Here is an 18,213-nt window from a genome sequence, read left to right as displayed (position 1 = left end):
AAAGCATCTACAAGCAAATGCATAAATGTTAAGGTTGTTTAACAAAAACTAAAAATAAAAATAAATAAATAAATAAAAATCACAAAAACCTGGGAAAAAAGATAACACTGATAAACAATTTAGGGCGCTTTTGCATTTTTATTTTATTTTATTTATTTTTATTTTTTATTATTTGCAAAGGAAATCCATAAACAACTAATTTCTCCAGAGCAAAACTTTAGGAATTACATTGGTAACCCGTAACCAGAATGGAAGAAGGTTCCCCGCGCCTGGCAGGCTGATCATCCCTACATGCTTGTAAGGGCAAGGTTAGAGCCTCTTCAGCCTGTCAGGCAAGAAATGGGTAATTTTCTACAATAGGCACGTACAGAATGCAAGTCCCAAGTCAAAATCATCATTTAGTGCTTAACAAAAATACAGGCTTTGCATTTCTTCTTGTAACCTCTCCAGTACAGCTGCCATTAGACTCTTCTTCTCTGTGATAATTGACAGCCTGCAACAGATGCTGTCAGTAGTTTCCCCAGAATATTCCTTTACCATTTTTCTTGTAAAAACACAGGCTAATTTATTTTTCATAAAGCTGGTTTCCACCATGTGTTGATTCCACTGAGCCTTTTTATCTACATAAAAGCTCTGGGTGAAAGGTACAAGTGACTTTCTCTGAGAATAAAACACACAAACAGATCCTACGGCTAATGTAAACTCTGCTGCCCTTTGTGTGTGTCTTTGTTGAACCAGTTCAATTGTTATCTCTAACACACACACTTACATTTAGGAAAGTCTATGCCAGATGGGTTCAGAACTTCTACGTCTCCTAGCAACAGGTGTGCAGATTTTGGTTAAGAGTGAACCCAGAGAGCACGAGACGCGAGCGAGGTTTGTAGGGCATTACACAGCATTCCTCGTAGATCTCTGAACTGTGAATTAACCCAGTCCAAACACTAGCAGTAAACACTGTCACTTTGTTTTGCTGGTGTTTGTCTGGCTACTGTATGCTGCAATCCGCAGCCTTCTGTTATGGCAGCTTGACTTACACACCACTGATAGATACACTCGCACACGTTTCTCAATTTCACCACAAATCGCGTCTCTGATTTCTAACACAATAACTGAAGTGGTAAAGTGCTGGAGGACGTGCATGTGCATTTCTGGTTGTAACATTAGCCTGTTCGTGCCAGTAATGCAAATTTCACAACCTTCCTGTAACCTCATGACCTGTGTAAGGTCCACTATCCACAAAACTGGCCTATACGTTACTCTACACATAGATGCGCAATGTCTAATAGTCTAAGACAAATGCACAAAGGATGGGGTGGATAGGATGTAAAGAAGGAGTCCCGGCTAGTAGGCTATATTGCACGTGAGGATGCTGCAGGTGGTGGATCATTAATAGCTTTTTTTCACAGCAGCTGGAATAATTAAATTTATCATTTTGATGGTGGATTGCAATCCAGAAAGTTCCATACGACAATCATCAGAGACAACTTGTCTACACGTAATGCTAATACACACTAAATACATGTAGTCACGCAATGCTGATGTTGTTAAAGGGGTGGTTGACTTTTTTTTTTCTAGGCTTGATTGTGTTTATGGGATGTAGTTTAACATGTGTTAATGCTTTGTTTAAAAAATAAATAAATAAAAACGCATTATTTTTTACATAATTTACCTTTATTCTACACCGCTCTGTCCCTTCTCCTATAAACGTGCTGATGACTTCCTGTTTTTAAGAAGCCCCTCCCTCAGAGATATGCAATGGGCTCAGATTGGTCAGCTGGCCCAGTGTGTTGTGATTCGCTATTCCTCCAAGTGCAGTTCAGAAATGTCACTTGTCTCACCTCAGAATGTGCTCCAGTTGAATCTTAAACAATGGCGTCATCAATACTGCTTATCAATTTGAGCCCGAATGAGACCCAGAGAATATTAGTGAGGAGGATCGCGCAGAACCTGTGTTTTTTTGTTTGTTGTTGTCTCATACTTTTAGATACGCTATTATTTGTAAATGAAAAAAAAAAAAAAGCACAAGAAATCTTTTTCGTATGCATGCATCAAAACAATGCCATACCATATTGCAACGCATCAAAGCAGTCAATACAGCGCAGTCCAGAGGTTGCCTGCATTTACTAAACGGTGGAGCTTTGACTCTTGATGCTGATTTGAATGGCGATGCTTCCCGTTTTAAGTGACCTTTCATTTTTAACCAGAAATGTGCACACTGCTTTTCTGATGTTAATTAAGTTTCCCGTGTCTTTTTCCCGTGTCACTTGAAATGTGTCCATTTCGAATAGTTGTTACTAAAGGTGAGACAAGTGAGGAAAAAATAAACGATCACTTGTGGGACTATTCCGGCATAAATCGCATACCATTCATTTCTGAACTTTCCGTTACTAGAAATGAAATTACTGGTTGATATATCCCGATCTAAATAAAGTTTAGGCTATACACGCTTTTATTTCGTGAAGATCTCGCTCAGGACGCGCGCTGTCATTTTTATCCCATCCATTGCTTTGGTTATCACTGTTTCATTCACTGATATTTCGAGAATAAATATGCGGATGTCATTCCCGAAACGTTGCAAACGTTGCATTTTATTTCCACTTTATTTCAATGAATGAAGTTTTTTTTTTTTTATAATTTTGTAAAAAAATAACACCACACACACGACGTTTTAAGTTATAATACTCACTCATAACCCCCCTTTTTTTTCTTTTTTAAATCAGGTATAAATTGATGTTCTGATTCCATTTAATGTTTATATGGTTTTTCAGTTAAAGGCATATGCAATAGCATTGATAACAGATTAACAAGCATATTTTGTGTAGCTCTTCTTAGCTACTAGTAACTAGTGGCTGTTTGTTCGCCTATTATTAACATTTACCTTCTTTTCGGTCCATTAGTCAACAAATGCTAGGTAAACACAGCAAGTGTAATGAAGGTCAGGAGCATGGAGGTGCACCTTTAATTTAATTGTTTCGTAGCTCACTCAGAGATCATCATTTTAAGTTCATTTCAATGAAACCTGATTCCCACACTATTACATCTCTTATATTCTAATATTTGTATTGATTTAAATGACAACTTTTTTTTTTTGAGGTACTATCCTCCTATGCCTTCTCTGCCAAATGTCCTGGTATATACATAAAAACACACATACAGCGTCTGTGATAGTTTACACATGGCATACAGGTGTATGGGTCTGTCCTCCTGGCTAATTGGCAGCGTAAGTGCTGCTGAAGGCAATATGGCTCAGTGAGTCTGTTCACTGTCTCTAAGATCCAGTCACCGCAGAGAGGCTCACTCCCAGGACAGATGGAGTCTGCGGTGTCACCTGCTGACGTCACAACAACAGATACTCCGCAGTAGCAGCCTAAGACTCCAGCAGCGCATGCCCCAGAAAGCATCATGGGAAACATTATTGTAAACAGCTGCTCGCTGAAAGATCTGAAGGTATGGGAGATTTTCCATGTGCAGATTTTCCCAAATGGAACCAGGGGGTTTCAAAACCACAATAAAAAAGTATTTAAAGAGTCAAAATGAACAAAAACCAAAGAAAAATGAGAAAATACAAGAGTCACATTTTACAATAAAGTTTAATTTGTTAGCATAAATTAATGCATTAGGTATCATTTTTTTAATGCAATGTTTAAAAAAACAAAGGTTAATATTCATTCATATGCAGTTTCTGAGTTTAATGTATTTTAATAACATATGTTGTATAATAAAAAATGTAATAGTACTTGTCGATATTAAAGTTAACCTTAATAAATGCTGTCAATGCATTAACTAATGCTAATTAATTCAATTCTGATATTTTGATTTACTACTTAAAATCACAAAGATTTACCTAAACTGCTCAGAAACTACATTACACAGAGCATATTGAAAAATACAAGTATACATCACTCTTGTGCTAAACCACCATTAAAACAAGCATAATCATAACTGGGAACAAAACTGATTCAATTCTGATTGATGGTGTGGTATAGTTAAATAAATTGAGTAAACCCATGATTCATAAATGGGTTGAAGAAGTTAACCAATGTCACAGCACTATTTAGTCGGCATATAAACACACGCATGAATTTGGCCTATTCATTTAATTCTCCTCTTGTGGAAATATGGCCAAAATTCGAGAAAAATAAAATAAAATGTTTAGCCACGTTTTCTAGCACAGTATTTCCCTGTGGGTGGACTAGTGTCTACCACTGAACAGACTTCATTAAAAGTGAGGTAATTATGCATCCTCAGTCATAGTGTGAGGGGAAGCAGGGCTACGATGTTAAAGAGTCAGTCATTAATACTCTGAAATAGTAAGAAAGGCACGCTCACTCGCACAACACTGATTCTCATGTATATATGGGTGGTTGATGATTAAGCATGAGAGGTTGGGAGACAAATCTCAGCAAACAAGACAAAATAGGACAACTGAATTGTTTGTATTTTAACTCACTTTTGTTACAGTTTTCCAGGCTCAATTATCAATGCACATTTCTTCTCTAAAAATGCAGAAGGAACATATCGTTTCTAAAGGAAAGATCTGCATACAAATTCATTAGTCTACTGAAATCAAGCCTCTGATTAAGTATATCAATTAGGAAATGTTGTTCATATGTTGAAACACCTGTCTCTTGAACAATTTCAAATAATTTTGACAAACCAACTATAATTAAAATGAATTATTTCCAACTTAAAAGGTGTTTAATTTTTTTACAGATAAAAATAACTTCCATATGATGATTATTTTGAAAACCACTACCTCAAATTAAAAATTAATAATAAAAACTCGAATTATCATGAAATGATTATTTCGTATGGTTTATAATGTAACCAGCAAGCATCCAGCTCATATGGAAGCATTCCATTTCATGGCACAAAAAAAAAAAGAAAGTAAAAAGGAAAGGTTTTTTTTTTATTTTTTTCCATGAACACGTCACGCATTATGACACTTCACTACAATAATACCATCTTATGGAAAAAGTGATGTGACAAAACTTCATCAGATGTCCTTCTAAGATGTTATCTAGTCTTCCTGACATCTTTGACTTCTTCGCCACAGATGTGTCCAAGTAATTGTTCATACAAACTTTTAAATAAGAACATATCCTTGATCATCATAAGACTTCAGATGTTCAGCCCTTGACAAATGTTTCAGCACTGATTGAATTTCAAGTATACGCAATTAAAGCATCAATAACATCATTATGAAACAAGACAAAGTACTACTTCAAAGTACTTTGATTTATAATTGACTCATTTATTACCCATTTCTATCTTCAGTATGAAACCTTGGGCACATATAAACCTATGCCATATCAACCACCTATGAACACAAACTCATTCCAGAGAGATATACTATCCAAATATTGTGTCATTTGCTTTTGTATTTGAGGATCATAGTTCATAAAAAGTGCAAAGAAACATGCAAATGGATCCAAATGACCAAGAAGAATTAGAACAAAGGGCATTGTAGAGGCAGTCCTGCAGTATAAAAGAGATGAGATGTCTGATAATGAAAGACGATCATGCAGGTAACTTAACGAAGGTCATAAACAAGGAATGACTGCCAATTAATGGCCCACAAGACACAAGACTGAGGTGTGATGTGGCAGAAATGCAGGCCTGTAATTGTGGTTGTTTAATGGACCATTCAAAGCCAGAGGTTATGATTCTGGGGAAAGGCCGCCTTCTCTTCCTCACACGTTCAATGATCTCGGTTCCCGAGTTGTGCGAGTGCTTCATTACGGCTGCCACAAAAGAGGCCACTGCCTCCAAGACCATAAAATATTTACCAACAAGCTCTCTCTCTTAGTCTCTCTAGGAGAGCTAGCCTCAGGAGAGTGCCAGGTAAGCTTACCTATCCGATCATGATACAGCAGGATACTAATTGGGCTTCATTTTACATAAATGATGCCATCACCTCTGCTGAAGCACGCTCCCATGATCCCTCCGGTGAGCCGCTAGTACAAGTAGCACAGAGCAGTCGGTAGGAAATAAAGTCCCTAATCAGACTGCTACACGGTTTGCTTAGATCTAGCTGACACCAAAACACTCGCTCGCTAGCTGTTACCCAGTAAAAGGAATTTTATGACCATTAATGAGGTTACTAGGCCACACAGCAGACGCTTTCTGTGTGGTCTCGCTTCTCAAGTTCTGCTTCCTGTGAGGGAATGGATGGCATCATGCTCTGTTCCCACTTTTGTGGCCAGCGTAATGAGTACTTAGAAATCAAGGCCACAAGGCTTCGTACGATGATCCAAAACCAAGCTTAATCTCTCGTACAGTCAGCCAAATGAGTGGTGGGAAAACAAATGTATTCGGCCGGGAAAGATAGTCATCATCAGTAAACGTCCTATTGTGAAGACTCACCTTGACGATAGGGTGTCCCCCAGATGTGGCTTTGATGGCCCCTCGGCTGCCTTCGGTCTCGTAATGAGCTCTGTGATGAGCTTTGGGGTGAACCTCGATCTTTAGCTCGTACTGCCCGTACTGATTCGGCAACGGCCAGTCCAGGGGAGGCAGGGATGACGCCCTACACACAGATCAAGAGCAACACGAACAGAGCAGTTACACAATGCAGAGTGTTCAGGTAGTAGATTGACTATAATAATGAAAACATACAGTATAAAACAAGATGATCATGTCAGTGAGCAAGGATGCATAGATTTTATGTTAGAATCTGAACAAAAAAATTTTTTTTTAAGTCTCAGTGCTGATGCCAGAGATGGTTCCCACTTCCCAAGAAACAGTGCTATGCAAGACAATGTGGTTCGAGACGGCTAGGATTTGTACCTATAAGGGCTGCCCCCTAATAGTCGACTACATTAGTTGACTAGAAAAGGCTTTTAGTCGACCAAAATTTTATTAGTTGCTTAGTTGCAGGAAAAAAATAAAAATTCTACATTGGCGAAGTCACGCAGATCGTTAAAGGCTGGTCTATGTAGTAGGCTAATATAGTACATTGGACAGGACATCCAAACACTTGCCTATCATTCATTACCTCAAATATGGCTTATAATCTGAAATATGTAATTAGCAGCAACTTTACATGGCTGCTGAATCTAATGTTAACCTACAGAAATGTGCGCTGTTCAAGTGTCTGTGTGGAGTGTGGAAGCTGAACAGTAGCGTGCTCACTGCAGGACAGATGGAGGGCCAGTAGGCTCACTTGCTCTTAAAATACTCCCTCATTTTTGGTCATACAGATACCAGTGATATATCTTTCTAATCTGTAAAGACTATGTTTAAATTGTGTGCACTCACAATAACAACAAAACATTGGCTTTTGTAAAATAATGAAAGCAAACAGGCTGCGCTTTCTGCCATCTCGGTCTGTGAACTTGAGCGCGAAACTCAAACTATATGCTTACTAGGGTGGATTTCCAATGCATCGCGATTCTCTCTTCAACGATTTGGAATATTTCAGAATCGATTCTGAGTTGTTGTTTTTTTTTTTGCTTTCATTTATGCCGTTTGGAATGCAGTACTATTAGATGCACGAAACTCGTTCACTGACAGACTTTCAAGTGTGCTTTGTATTTGTTTGTGATATTGTGACGCATCGTGATATTGAGTTGATAATGATAATCATAATTGAATCGCGAAACCAGTGAAAATTCACACCACTACTTTTAGGATGGCAGTACTGACATACAGATGTTCCATAAACAAAAAGCACAGAAACTGCAATTTTGGTTCAAATGTAAAGTTGTAAAGATGTATTTGCACAGCAGAAGAATTAACTGGGGAAAAAATGTAGATCAAGAATAGTTTTGGAATCAGATCGTGACTCCCAGAATCAGAATCAGATCAGATCGGATCGTGAAGTGCCTGAAGATTCCCACCTCTAATGCTTACAGACATATAAAAAAAAAAAACAGAGAGAGAGAAAGGGTGATGGTGTCTACTTTCAAATCAACTATTTCAAATGGAAAACAAATATTCGAAGATTATGTAGCCTATATAACATGCATGCATGCAGGCACATCCACTACACTGCGGAGATGACGAGTCAGTGTCGCCAAATTAATCTCTTAAACCGAGAACAAAGAAAGCAATAGTTTATCGATGCATACCTGTCAAGCCTCCCGTTTTTCCGGGGATTCTCCCGTATTTTACGATTCTATCCCGCTATCATCCCGTTTAAATATTTTCGCGTATTTTTAATCTTGCTATAAAAAAATCCCACTAGGCGTATTTTACATGTTTGCTACATTCACCTCCGGTAAAACTCCCGTAATTTGTATGGCCCAAACCTCATTATATGAATAATCACGTCAATACATTCCAAGGTTGTCCAGTTGCCAGATCTTGTATGAAACACCTCCTTCTCACACAATCAACACATACAAATTTCAACCCATTTGTCTCCTCATCTTGGCAACTTTACAACCCAGTGATGCTGTTGATGTCTGCGCAGTGATGCGCGGATGGCGGTTATATCGCGTGCTCTGTGTATAATTTGCAGGTCGGGTTATAAAAAAATGCATTCTGATTATTTGCGGGTGGGTCGCGGGTGGATAAGATAAATCATTAATGATGCAAATATTAACTACATTTTCTAAAATATACATTTTTTTTCATCAGGCATACGATTTAGTTTGTGTGTGTATGTGTGTGTTCGCCTGTTCGGGAAGTTGCAGTGACAGAAACGATTCACTGGTAGAAATGGGAGGAGAAGACTTAGGTGGTGCTTCGGTTAAAAAAACAAAAAACAATACATATAAATTGAGATATAGCTTACACTTCAAAGGGCTATGGTTTAATTGATTAAATATGAGCGCTGCAAGTTTCAAAGTCAGGTGCTGCGCTGCTTTGTTTACTGCGGTTACCGGGGAAACGGCTATATTTCTGGCAAAAGACCCCGCCCCCTTCCCCCATAGACACGCCCCTTCTATTCTAACTTTAAAGTCCGTGTAAAGTGATATTAAAATGTGTTCTGAGTTTGTCACACAACAGAAAAATGTGTTATTATCCACCCAGACAAATTTGAATGATAAAAAAAACCGCCAAGTAACTAAAATTAGTTATCAAAATCTTTGAAAAATCAGCAGGACTCTGCTCTCAAACGCTGGGGGCGTGTGCGCTGTCGGCGCTGAAACCACGCCCACTCGCGGGAACGCGGCCGTCCCGTCTCTGTCAACTGTCAAATACCGCTACAACCTGAATGGATGCTACTGATGCTCTAGTAGCTTAATTGGATTTATACAGCCATACATGTTTGAGCCTGCAAGTTACGTGCAAGAGCGGGTCAGCTCTGCAGTGAGTTGAAACCTTCTCGTCTTCAAGGCGTGCCCGGCTCATGATTGCTTAGCAACGGCAAACACCACGAGAGCACAAGCTACGGTGCGCTTTTTAACATCACAGACATTCAAAAAGACAAACTAAGAACTTGACCTCTCAACATAGTTATTATTGTGTTAGGGGCGGAGCCACGCTCGGTGGCTCCATTGCATCATCGAGCCACCGTTTTAGCCCCGCCCAATAAATCCTGAACACAGAATTGGTGAAAAACTGTTTAACGGTTTAACTTCACAATTCAGCACTACATAGTTCAGAGTCTTTGTAATGTGTTTCAGAAATACATTTCTAACATTTGTAATGTGTTTAGAAACAATTCTCAGAATTCTCTTTACACGGACTTTAACAGTTTTTAGTCTAGTAGTAAACTTAAGTTAAATCCTTTTAGGAACTGTAGGTCCTAGCCATAGAAAACATAATAATGATTTATATGGATGACACTAAGTTATAATGAGCTCATGCAACTTTACACATTTACAATTACTTACTATATTATCTGAAATATATATTGTACGTTTTAATCCCCTGGAACACACTACAAACATGATGTTCTACCTCAAATCTGGCTCGTGAAATCCACTTTCCTGCAGAGTTTAGCTCCAACCCTGATCAAACTCACCTGAGTGTGCTAATCAGTGTCTTCAGGATCAGGTGAGCTTGATCAGGGTTGGAGCTAAACTCTGCAGGAAAGTGGATCTTCCGAGCCAGATTTGAGGATCACTGATCTAGAACATGATGCATTGCTGTGTCTGTCATAAATAAATAATTAAACAATTTTGGAGAAAGTGGCTGTACATGTGTTTTTGTTTATCAGCTGACATAAAAAGTTTTTTTTTTTTTTTTAGTCTTCCTTTAACAGACATTTTACTGTCAAGCTGTTATATTTCTGTTATATATTTATTGTCCAACATTCCTAATCTTTCTGTCATTGAATTAATACTAACATGAAATTAATTAAATTAATATTTATAATGCTAACAAGTTTCTAGAGAGCAAAAGGTTTTGTGAAAAAAAAGGGAAGACTTTAAAATAAAAGTAAAAAAAGTAAAATAAACTGTTAAAAGGATTTGATGATCACTAGTCTAGTGATTGTACGTTATTGTTGTTTTTTTAAACAAATCAGCTGATAGTTGCCATAGCGACAGCTAGAATTTAGCGGACTGCCGAGTCGCTTTCACCCCAAAATGGCGGAAGCGCTGGGCTGCTGCTGGGCGCCGCTGTTGCAATGGAACGTTCTACAGAGTTTCGCTTCTTGGTCTTCTATACTCTTTGTGCTGCCTTCAAAAATCGATCAGATGAAGGTATCTCATGAGACAGGAAGTGAAGCTAACTTTGGATTCGGACGTGCCTTGATGCCTTCCTACCTTGGAATGTGTCCTCCAAAGGCAGCATTTTTCAGTTTTCGGATGCAGCTAAAGAATTCAGGCAATTCAGCCCCAATCCAGAGAGATGGTCCTCACTGCAGAACACAAGATCCAGGGGGTGTGGAGTAATGCAATGCTGTTTGATAACCGCCGGCAGAAGAACAGCAAATGCCATGAGTTGTGCACTTGCAAACAAAACCCACTAGACAGTGACCATGTGCTGATTCTGAACGCGTCTCTCACTGACAAGGGAGTATACTTTAAAGGCTTGCGCACTCAACTGTTTGCGAAATGGAGCTTTGTGCTCGTGTATCCTACCTCTGGCATTCGACACAAATCCAAATATTCCGTAATATTTCCATATTTGCAATGTTACGTATCTGAATGCGAAACTATTATTTATTATGTCAATTATAGGCTTTGTACTTCAGTCGCCTTCCAACGGTGATACAGAGGCAGGCGCACTGATTTTTGGTTCACTGTATTTTATTGTGATAAAGTACCAACTGTGCTGTCAAGTTAGCAATGCTGGAACTGATGTGTTTTGTGTGTGTGTGTGTGCACGCGTGCGCTCCAGCTTATAGTCTTATTAATAATGCATCACTGTATAAAGGTCTGCTTTTATTTGTGTACACTCACAATGAACACAAAACATTGTGCTTTTGTAAAACAAATAAGATGTCGCTTTCTGCCATTTGAGTTTCCTTTTTGTGACAAATTAAAGGTGCTGCATGTAGGATTGACACCCAGCGGTTGAACTAGGTATTGCAGTCCAAAATCAAAATATTGGAGACATTTTTTTTCACCCGGCCCCTCCTCCTCAGACTTGACGCACACGCAGGTTGCCAGATTAACAGGAACTATCTATCGATGAATGAAATTAAATACACTGTGTTTTCCGCCAACTGGCAACCCGGGGTGCCAAAATACAATTGGGTAAACTGACAGTGGGCGGGTTTCACAAACCATAACAAACACAGACATTCCGGGCCGGAATACACATTTTCAAAGGAGAATAACTGACTGTAGCATTGTTTTTCAGATAAAAAAGTATGTTAACTTAGCACGTTTCTTAAATATCTGCAAACATATTATGGTATTTTTATGCTTTAGTAGAGTCAAAATCCTACATACAGCACCTTTAAGCGTGTCACAAAAATGAACTGAAACTCAGCATATATAGGCTACGTTACGTGTCGCACTGCTTTTTCCCCTTGTTTATCTGTAAACTAAATAAAATATATTTCAAGAATTTATTCCTTGTATGTATATATGTACTGCAGATTTTATATATATATATAACAATGTAATAATATTTAGTATTTTCACATCTAGGTGGAAAAAAAAAAAAATGTAATTTGTACCACTGTCTGTTCAAAATAAACGAAAAGAAACCGAGCATAGTAGATTTTATTTTCCTGTTGTACCGAAATCGTATCAAACCGTGACATCTGTGTACCGTTCCACCCCTAATGTAAATATTTTCAAAATATATACTGTATGTGTGTGCATTTATATATACATAATAAATATACACAGTACAAACACAAATATTATGTAAACAAAAACTTTTATTTTGGATGCGATTAATCGCGATTAATGATTTGACAGCACTACTTAAGACATTTCTTAAAATATCTTCATGAATGTTCCACAGAAAAAAAATCACACAGGGTGGATCAACAGGAGAGCAAGTAAATGATGACCCACTTCTAATTTTCTGGGTGAATTATGCATTTGAAGATATGCAAAACTTATGACTAGTGAAACAAATCGGTGATCAGTGAATGTTTCTTTTTTTGTCTTAGTCTAGCTCTCTACCACATCCTCTCCATCCTCTCTCTTTCCCAATCACCCCTCACTCCTCATGCTGTCATGGTAACGTGAGCCGGTTCGTCAGGAGAAACACGAGAAGGCTGAATGTGTGTGACGGTAGTGGCCTAACGATCGTGAACTAGTGGCCTGTGGACCTCAAACGGCTTTAGTTAGTGAAAACGAACACTTACCTTATACATACACAACTCTTGTACACAAAAATGAACACCAATTTAAAGCTTTAAATCAACACCACTATTCAAGAATGTCTTCACACTACTCTTTTTTTATAATTAATAATTTTATTCAGCAAGCTTGCATTAAATTGATCAAAAACTATATTTATATTTCAAAAAATGCTATTCTTTCAAACTTTCTATTCATCAAGAATCCTGAAAAAATATTAAACAACACAGCTGTTTTCAACATAATTCTAAATGTTTCTTGAGCCCCAAATCAGCATTTAAGAATGATAAAATAAATGAACCCCATTATATAAAAGAACTATGATGATTATGCATGTGAACTGTGTTTACTTTGCATATGACAAAATGCAGTTAGTTTATTTCCAAAATGTTAACACATTCTGGCAGCTCTGACAGGATGGACCAGCTGTCAATCTGGGCAGACCAGTGACAGCCTGACCCTAACAAGAAAGGCATATGAATATTTTTATGAAACGTAACGGCCAAAAACTAAAGTAAAAGCATCATGTACATTTGATACATCGACCAGTCCTAAGAGCAAGCAGGTGTGTGTCTTCATCTGAAAGTGTGTTATGTTTAGCTGGCTGTCCTAAACTAGACCCGCTATAGACTTCAGCTTAATACTGTGCCAACTTCCCCCACCCCGCCATAGCAAACCCATCTGTTAAACCAGACAAGCTTCTAGATCTTTCTATTGCTGTTGATTGATAGAGCAGTCAGCACACACACACACTCACTCACTCACAAACAGGTCCGATGGCAGACAGCAGAGCTGTGGGCTCACATAACAGGGATCAGGTATCATGTCTCTGTTGTATGAAGGTACGGCCGTAAAGATGTTAGTCAACACTGCTCCTACGTGTTGCTTTTGCTGGAAGTTTCTTGACATGTTTGTGAGGAGGAGAGCAAGTTGTGTGACTATGTGCTTATTTCTTATGCGACTTTGGAATCAAGTGTGTTTACTATACGTTGTGGATTATTTATGAAGGGGCCTGACTGAGTTAAAAACTGTGTTGTGTTGGTGCGGTCGATAACAAAATCATTGTGGGTAGGAAAACGTTTGCGACCCACAGCCACACGCTCTCTTTACTGATTTATGGTGACAGAGGCCAGGGTACACATAGGCCATCTTCTTTTGACTAGCATGCGCGCGCACACAGCCTTTATCCGATGCTCTGATATGGATATCAGACACACATTTCACTCTTTCTGTTCTTCAGTTCACTCAACTGCCTTATCGCTAAATCGCTGTCTTTATGAGGATACTTGCCAAGACGGGGATTCTGACACATATAAGTGTGTTTATGTAATCGTTCAAAGTCAATAAAGCGGGAAAAAAAAAAAAAAAGTGCAGTCCTCTCACATAGAAACGGAGACGCCGCACGCATATAGCTCTGTTGTTTGTGTTTCAACAGCTTAAAATCGGTTGTTTTAAAACTGCAGTGCTTAAAAACACGTGTCCATGCTACAGATGTAGTCCCTCGTTTAGGAACGAGCTCCTCGTTTTGTTCTGGTCATTCTCCACCTGGTTCTGTCTCCCCTTCACGCCCCGTGGTGGCGGTAATCTCAGTCATCCAAATGATTAAAAAGTATTACCGTAAACAATGTATTTTGCGACACCACAAAATAAACGATAGAACATAATATGAAACTATAGACTTTTTATTTCGTCCATCCGATATATATCGTCATATCACACAGCCCTATTCACATATATTCTTCACATTTATAGGAATAGTTCACACAACAGTGAAAATTGATTGTGTCATGATTTACTCATCCATATGTCATTCTCACCCTTATTTTCAACTGACATTCTTCTGTGAATGAAGTCTTGGAAAAACATTGTTATGACCATGCAATCAAAGACAATGCCAGTCATCAGAATGGTTTCAATATTCTTCAAAATATCTAATTTCATTGCACAGTTGAATGAAAGTCATAATGGGATGGTAAATAAATGATCACACTCACAGAATTTTCATTTTTTGGTGAGCTATCTTTTAAGACAACCTCGGAATACTTTGCAATGGGTTAAGTAAAAAAAACAAACAAAAATGTTTTTTTTCAGAAATATGTAGCTCTATTTCCATGGTAAACAATTTTGTGTCCTAGGTATTTTTTGCGCTTATAGTATTGCATTGTTAGCTTAGCAACATGCTTAATAATTACCTGAACGCAAGGATGCATAATATATTGGTACTATTTGAATTAGTGATAGATTAAATAATGACTTTGAGATGAATATTTGCTGTTTATTGTGTTAAAAATAATTAATTGTCTACATTTTTACTTGCTGAAGATATTTCTTTAGATTATTTCTATATATACTTTCTTTATATTGTTTCCACATTAATTCAAGAGATTCAAATGTGAAAATCTATCCAAAATTTAATGTTAGGTAAGGTGTGATTAATCAATACCGTTTAATTTATTGTGCATGCTCCTTTTCCATATTTTCACATTTAGTTTTCCTTCCTAATCACTCGCTTAGTTAATACTTTAAAATAATTTGAATTTAATAATCATTAGCAAACCTCAAAATGATTATCCATATTTCAGACTGTACAGTATAATGATGTGATGCTTAAATTCACTTATTGATTTTAGTTTTTAGTGTTTCATTTATTTGGACAAAAATATAGGATTTTAGCATCTCCCATTTATTGCTTATTGGCCATGAAACTAAAATAATTTGAAAGTTGAGTCTCTTGTGTGCTGCATGTGAGAGACCATCTAAAAAAAGTTTCCGACAAATCAGTCACGAGGTTCTCTGTCAGTTTAGATGCTGCCTTGGAAGACCGCTGACAATGTAGTAGTCAATTCACTTTGGCTTCGGAACAGAGTTATTGTCTCTACACATGAACACTTGCAAGACAGAGGCATTGTAGAGCTATACACACATGAACTCAATAATGGTTATTCTGATGTCACTTAAAGCAGAGGAGGGAGTTTACCTGAAAATAGGCGTGTGTCCTGGTTTGGGTTTGTTCCATGTGAAGTGAGATGGGACAGAAAGAAACTGCTCTCCAGATCCATCCTTCTTTAATCCATGCATGCCGTCGTCAGCAGGTGAATCAAGCAAAGGAGACACATTCCCGGAGTCATCCATGCCCAGGTCGCCCTTTCCTGACTGGATTGCTGCTGTACAGTCTTGGGAGGTCTTCCTCGTCTTGGAGGGGATGTCAGCCTCAGAGGGACAACACTGGAAAGGGGATACACCCATAGACGGGCTTCCGATCCAGGTGTCTTCGGTCACACTCCCCCTGGGCGAGGGGCCGGGTGTAGCAGTTGGGGAGTGATGGGGCGATAAAGAGCTCAGGTAGCATATATCAGCGCTGGAGTGGCGTCTCTTCCCGCAGGGCGACGTCGGACGTGAAGAGGGCCGTGAGGGTGAGCGAGGGCTCAGCCAGTTCTCATCTGTGACGCTGGTACGGGGCGAGTGGCAAGGCGACTGGCGGGGCGAGAGAGAATGGCCATGCGAATGAGAAAGGGAGTGAGTGAAGGCTGGGTGATGATGGTGATGCTGCTGCTGTTGCCACACTTCGTCCTGTGGTCCAGCCTGCGGAGAGCAGCCGGGCGAGGTGAGCGGCGAGCCCAGGGTGAAACGCGCCGCTGCTTCATTTAGCTCGGAATCCACGTCATCGTACACATGCGAGATGGATTCGCAGGACGATGCGTCGGAGAACCAGCTACGAGAGGAAAGGCTGCTACATGGACTCGGGCTCAGGGATGAATCTCGATACGAGTGATCTAGGGGCAGGTACAGGTGGTCTCGAGACAGAGGTCTGTCGTGGTAGTCTCCATCCGGACCCTTCGCTCTCATCTCATCCTCGCTGGCCTCCATCTCCTGCTGGCAGCTCGGGGAGATGGAGGTGATCTGGATGCTGGGACATTCAAAGGCCTTAGGTGGGCCATTCCCTCCTCCGCCCACCCCTGTAGGCGTGTATTTAGAGTCCTGGGGCTCGTAGCTGGGCTCATAGGCCTTGTGGTGGGCCTGCAGGGAAGGGGAGGTGGCAATGAGTTGGGCTGGGTGTGGGCCTCCATGCCGCTGGAGACTGTGTGATTGGTTCACCACTGAAGGAGGTTGCCCCACATTAAGAATGTAAAATGATGTGTTTTCATCCGTTTCTAGATCTAAAAAAAAAAAAAAACAAGACAAAACATGGAGAGGATGAAACAGACAGAACAATAAGGGACAAAATAAGCATTTGTACAGTGTAGCCAGTGGAGTTCTGAAAAATCTTGAGGGAATAGATTTCCATGAATGATGCAGAACAAAAATATTGTGCCTTAAAAAAAAAACACACTACCGACAATGCGCTTACCCAGAATGACAAAGGTGGACTGTGGACCATCTATTAAAAAAATGTGTATTAATGACTGTTAACAACTCTTGTATTTGGTATAGTTTGATAAACAGTGTAGAGAATACAAAAATCTGAACAGCTGTTGGAAAACGTGAATACTGTTTGACTTGCGAGTGGGTGTCAGAAATGGAAAGCTGCGCACTGATACCCTTGTGGACAGCTACATTTCTGCTTTTCCATATGAGCCACCTACTGTCAGAGAGTGAACATGTATTGACTTTTAGTCCACCTGTATTTTTTTTCCCACTTAGGAATGAATAGACAAATGGCAAATTTGTCCCAAATTTCTGTGCAGAACATTTTGTGTTGGTATGAACAGGTCTTTAATACGACATATACTCGAGTAACTGTTGTTTACAAATAAAGCAGTTATATAATAGATATGATAAAAGATCAATGCAAAATAGAAAATAATAAAAAGTGTCAAAAAAAACTGCATATTTACATAAGGTGTGGGTGATATACTGATTGAGAACCAGGAAAACACTTTAAAATGTCGTTTCTATCATTGTTAAGGCAGTGATTTTCTGGCACCTCTTTTCAGCGGCTGTGCATTGATGGAGAGATCCCAAACGGCTGCACTGCAGAGAACCATTTTAACTGATAGTTTTATTCATTCGTTAGATCAATATTTTGCAGTAGTTTTATTAATCACTTTACCACAGTATCATATATATATATATATATATATATATATATATATATATATATATATATATATATATATATATATATATATATATATATATATATATATATATATATATATATATATGATTTTTTTTTTTTTTTTTTTTTTTTCTACAGTTCTAGGGACATGGAGTTTTAAAACCAGAACTACGGTTAGCAAAATAGACAGTATAAGTGCATAAAATAAGTCACTTACAGAAACTGTATAACATTTACCAAAGTTCACAGTGTAATTGCTCGTATAACTAACACATAAATAATTACTGTGTATTGAGGCACTTCAAGGTCTCTGTCTGCTGATAAGAGGGATGAAAGAGAACAGGCCATTTTCTCTCCTCTCTCTCTCTCCTTTATTGGACTGCTGTTCTGATAGCCTTGAAAAGGAAAGACTCGGGCTAGCTGCAAACAAGCCACTGGGGAATCTGCAGACGCTACAACACTAGCAACAGGTTAACAAGAAGAGCATTATAG

At 38.8% G+C, this 18,213-nt stretch overlaps 1 protein-coding gene across 2 annotated transcripts in view; it reads right to left on the bottom strand.

Annotated features, from left to right (window-relative positions):
• nfatc3a (nuclear factor of activated T cells 3a) overlaps positions 1 to 18,213 on the bottom strand; it is a 77,708-nt gene that overhangs the window by 40,261 nt on the left and 19,234 nt on the right. For both annotated transcript variants that reach the window (XM_058783533.1, XM_058783534.1), the window contains exons 2-3: positions 15,640 to 16,819; positions 6,367 to 6,529 (exon numbers count right to left, since the gene is read on the bottom strand). In XM_058783533.1, coding sequence (XP_058639516.1) covers positions 6,367 to 6,529; positions 15,640 to 16,819 — 1,343 coding nt within the window. The remainder of the gene's footprint in view (positions 1 to 6,366; positions 6,530 to 15,639; positions 16,820 to 18,213) is intronic.

Source organism: Onychostoma macrolepis, chromosome 07 (assembly GCF_012432095.1).
Source record: "Onychostoma macrolepis isolate SWU-2019 chromosome 07, ASM1243209v1, whole genome shotgun sequence".
Classification (NCBI taxonomy): domain Eukaryota; kingdom Metazoa; phylum Chordata; class Actinopteri; order Cypriniformes; family Cyprinidae; genus Onychostoma; species Onychostoma macrolepis.
The sequence above is the reverse complement of the archived record's forward strand: the minus strand, read 5'-3'. Positions and strand labels throughout refer to the sequence as shown.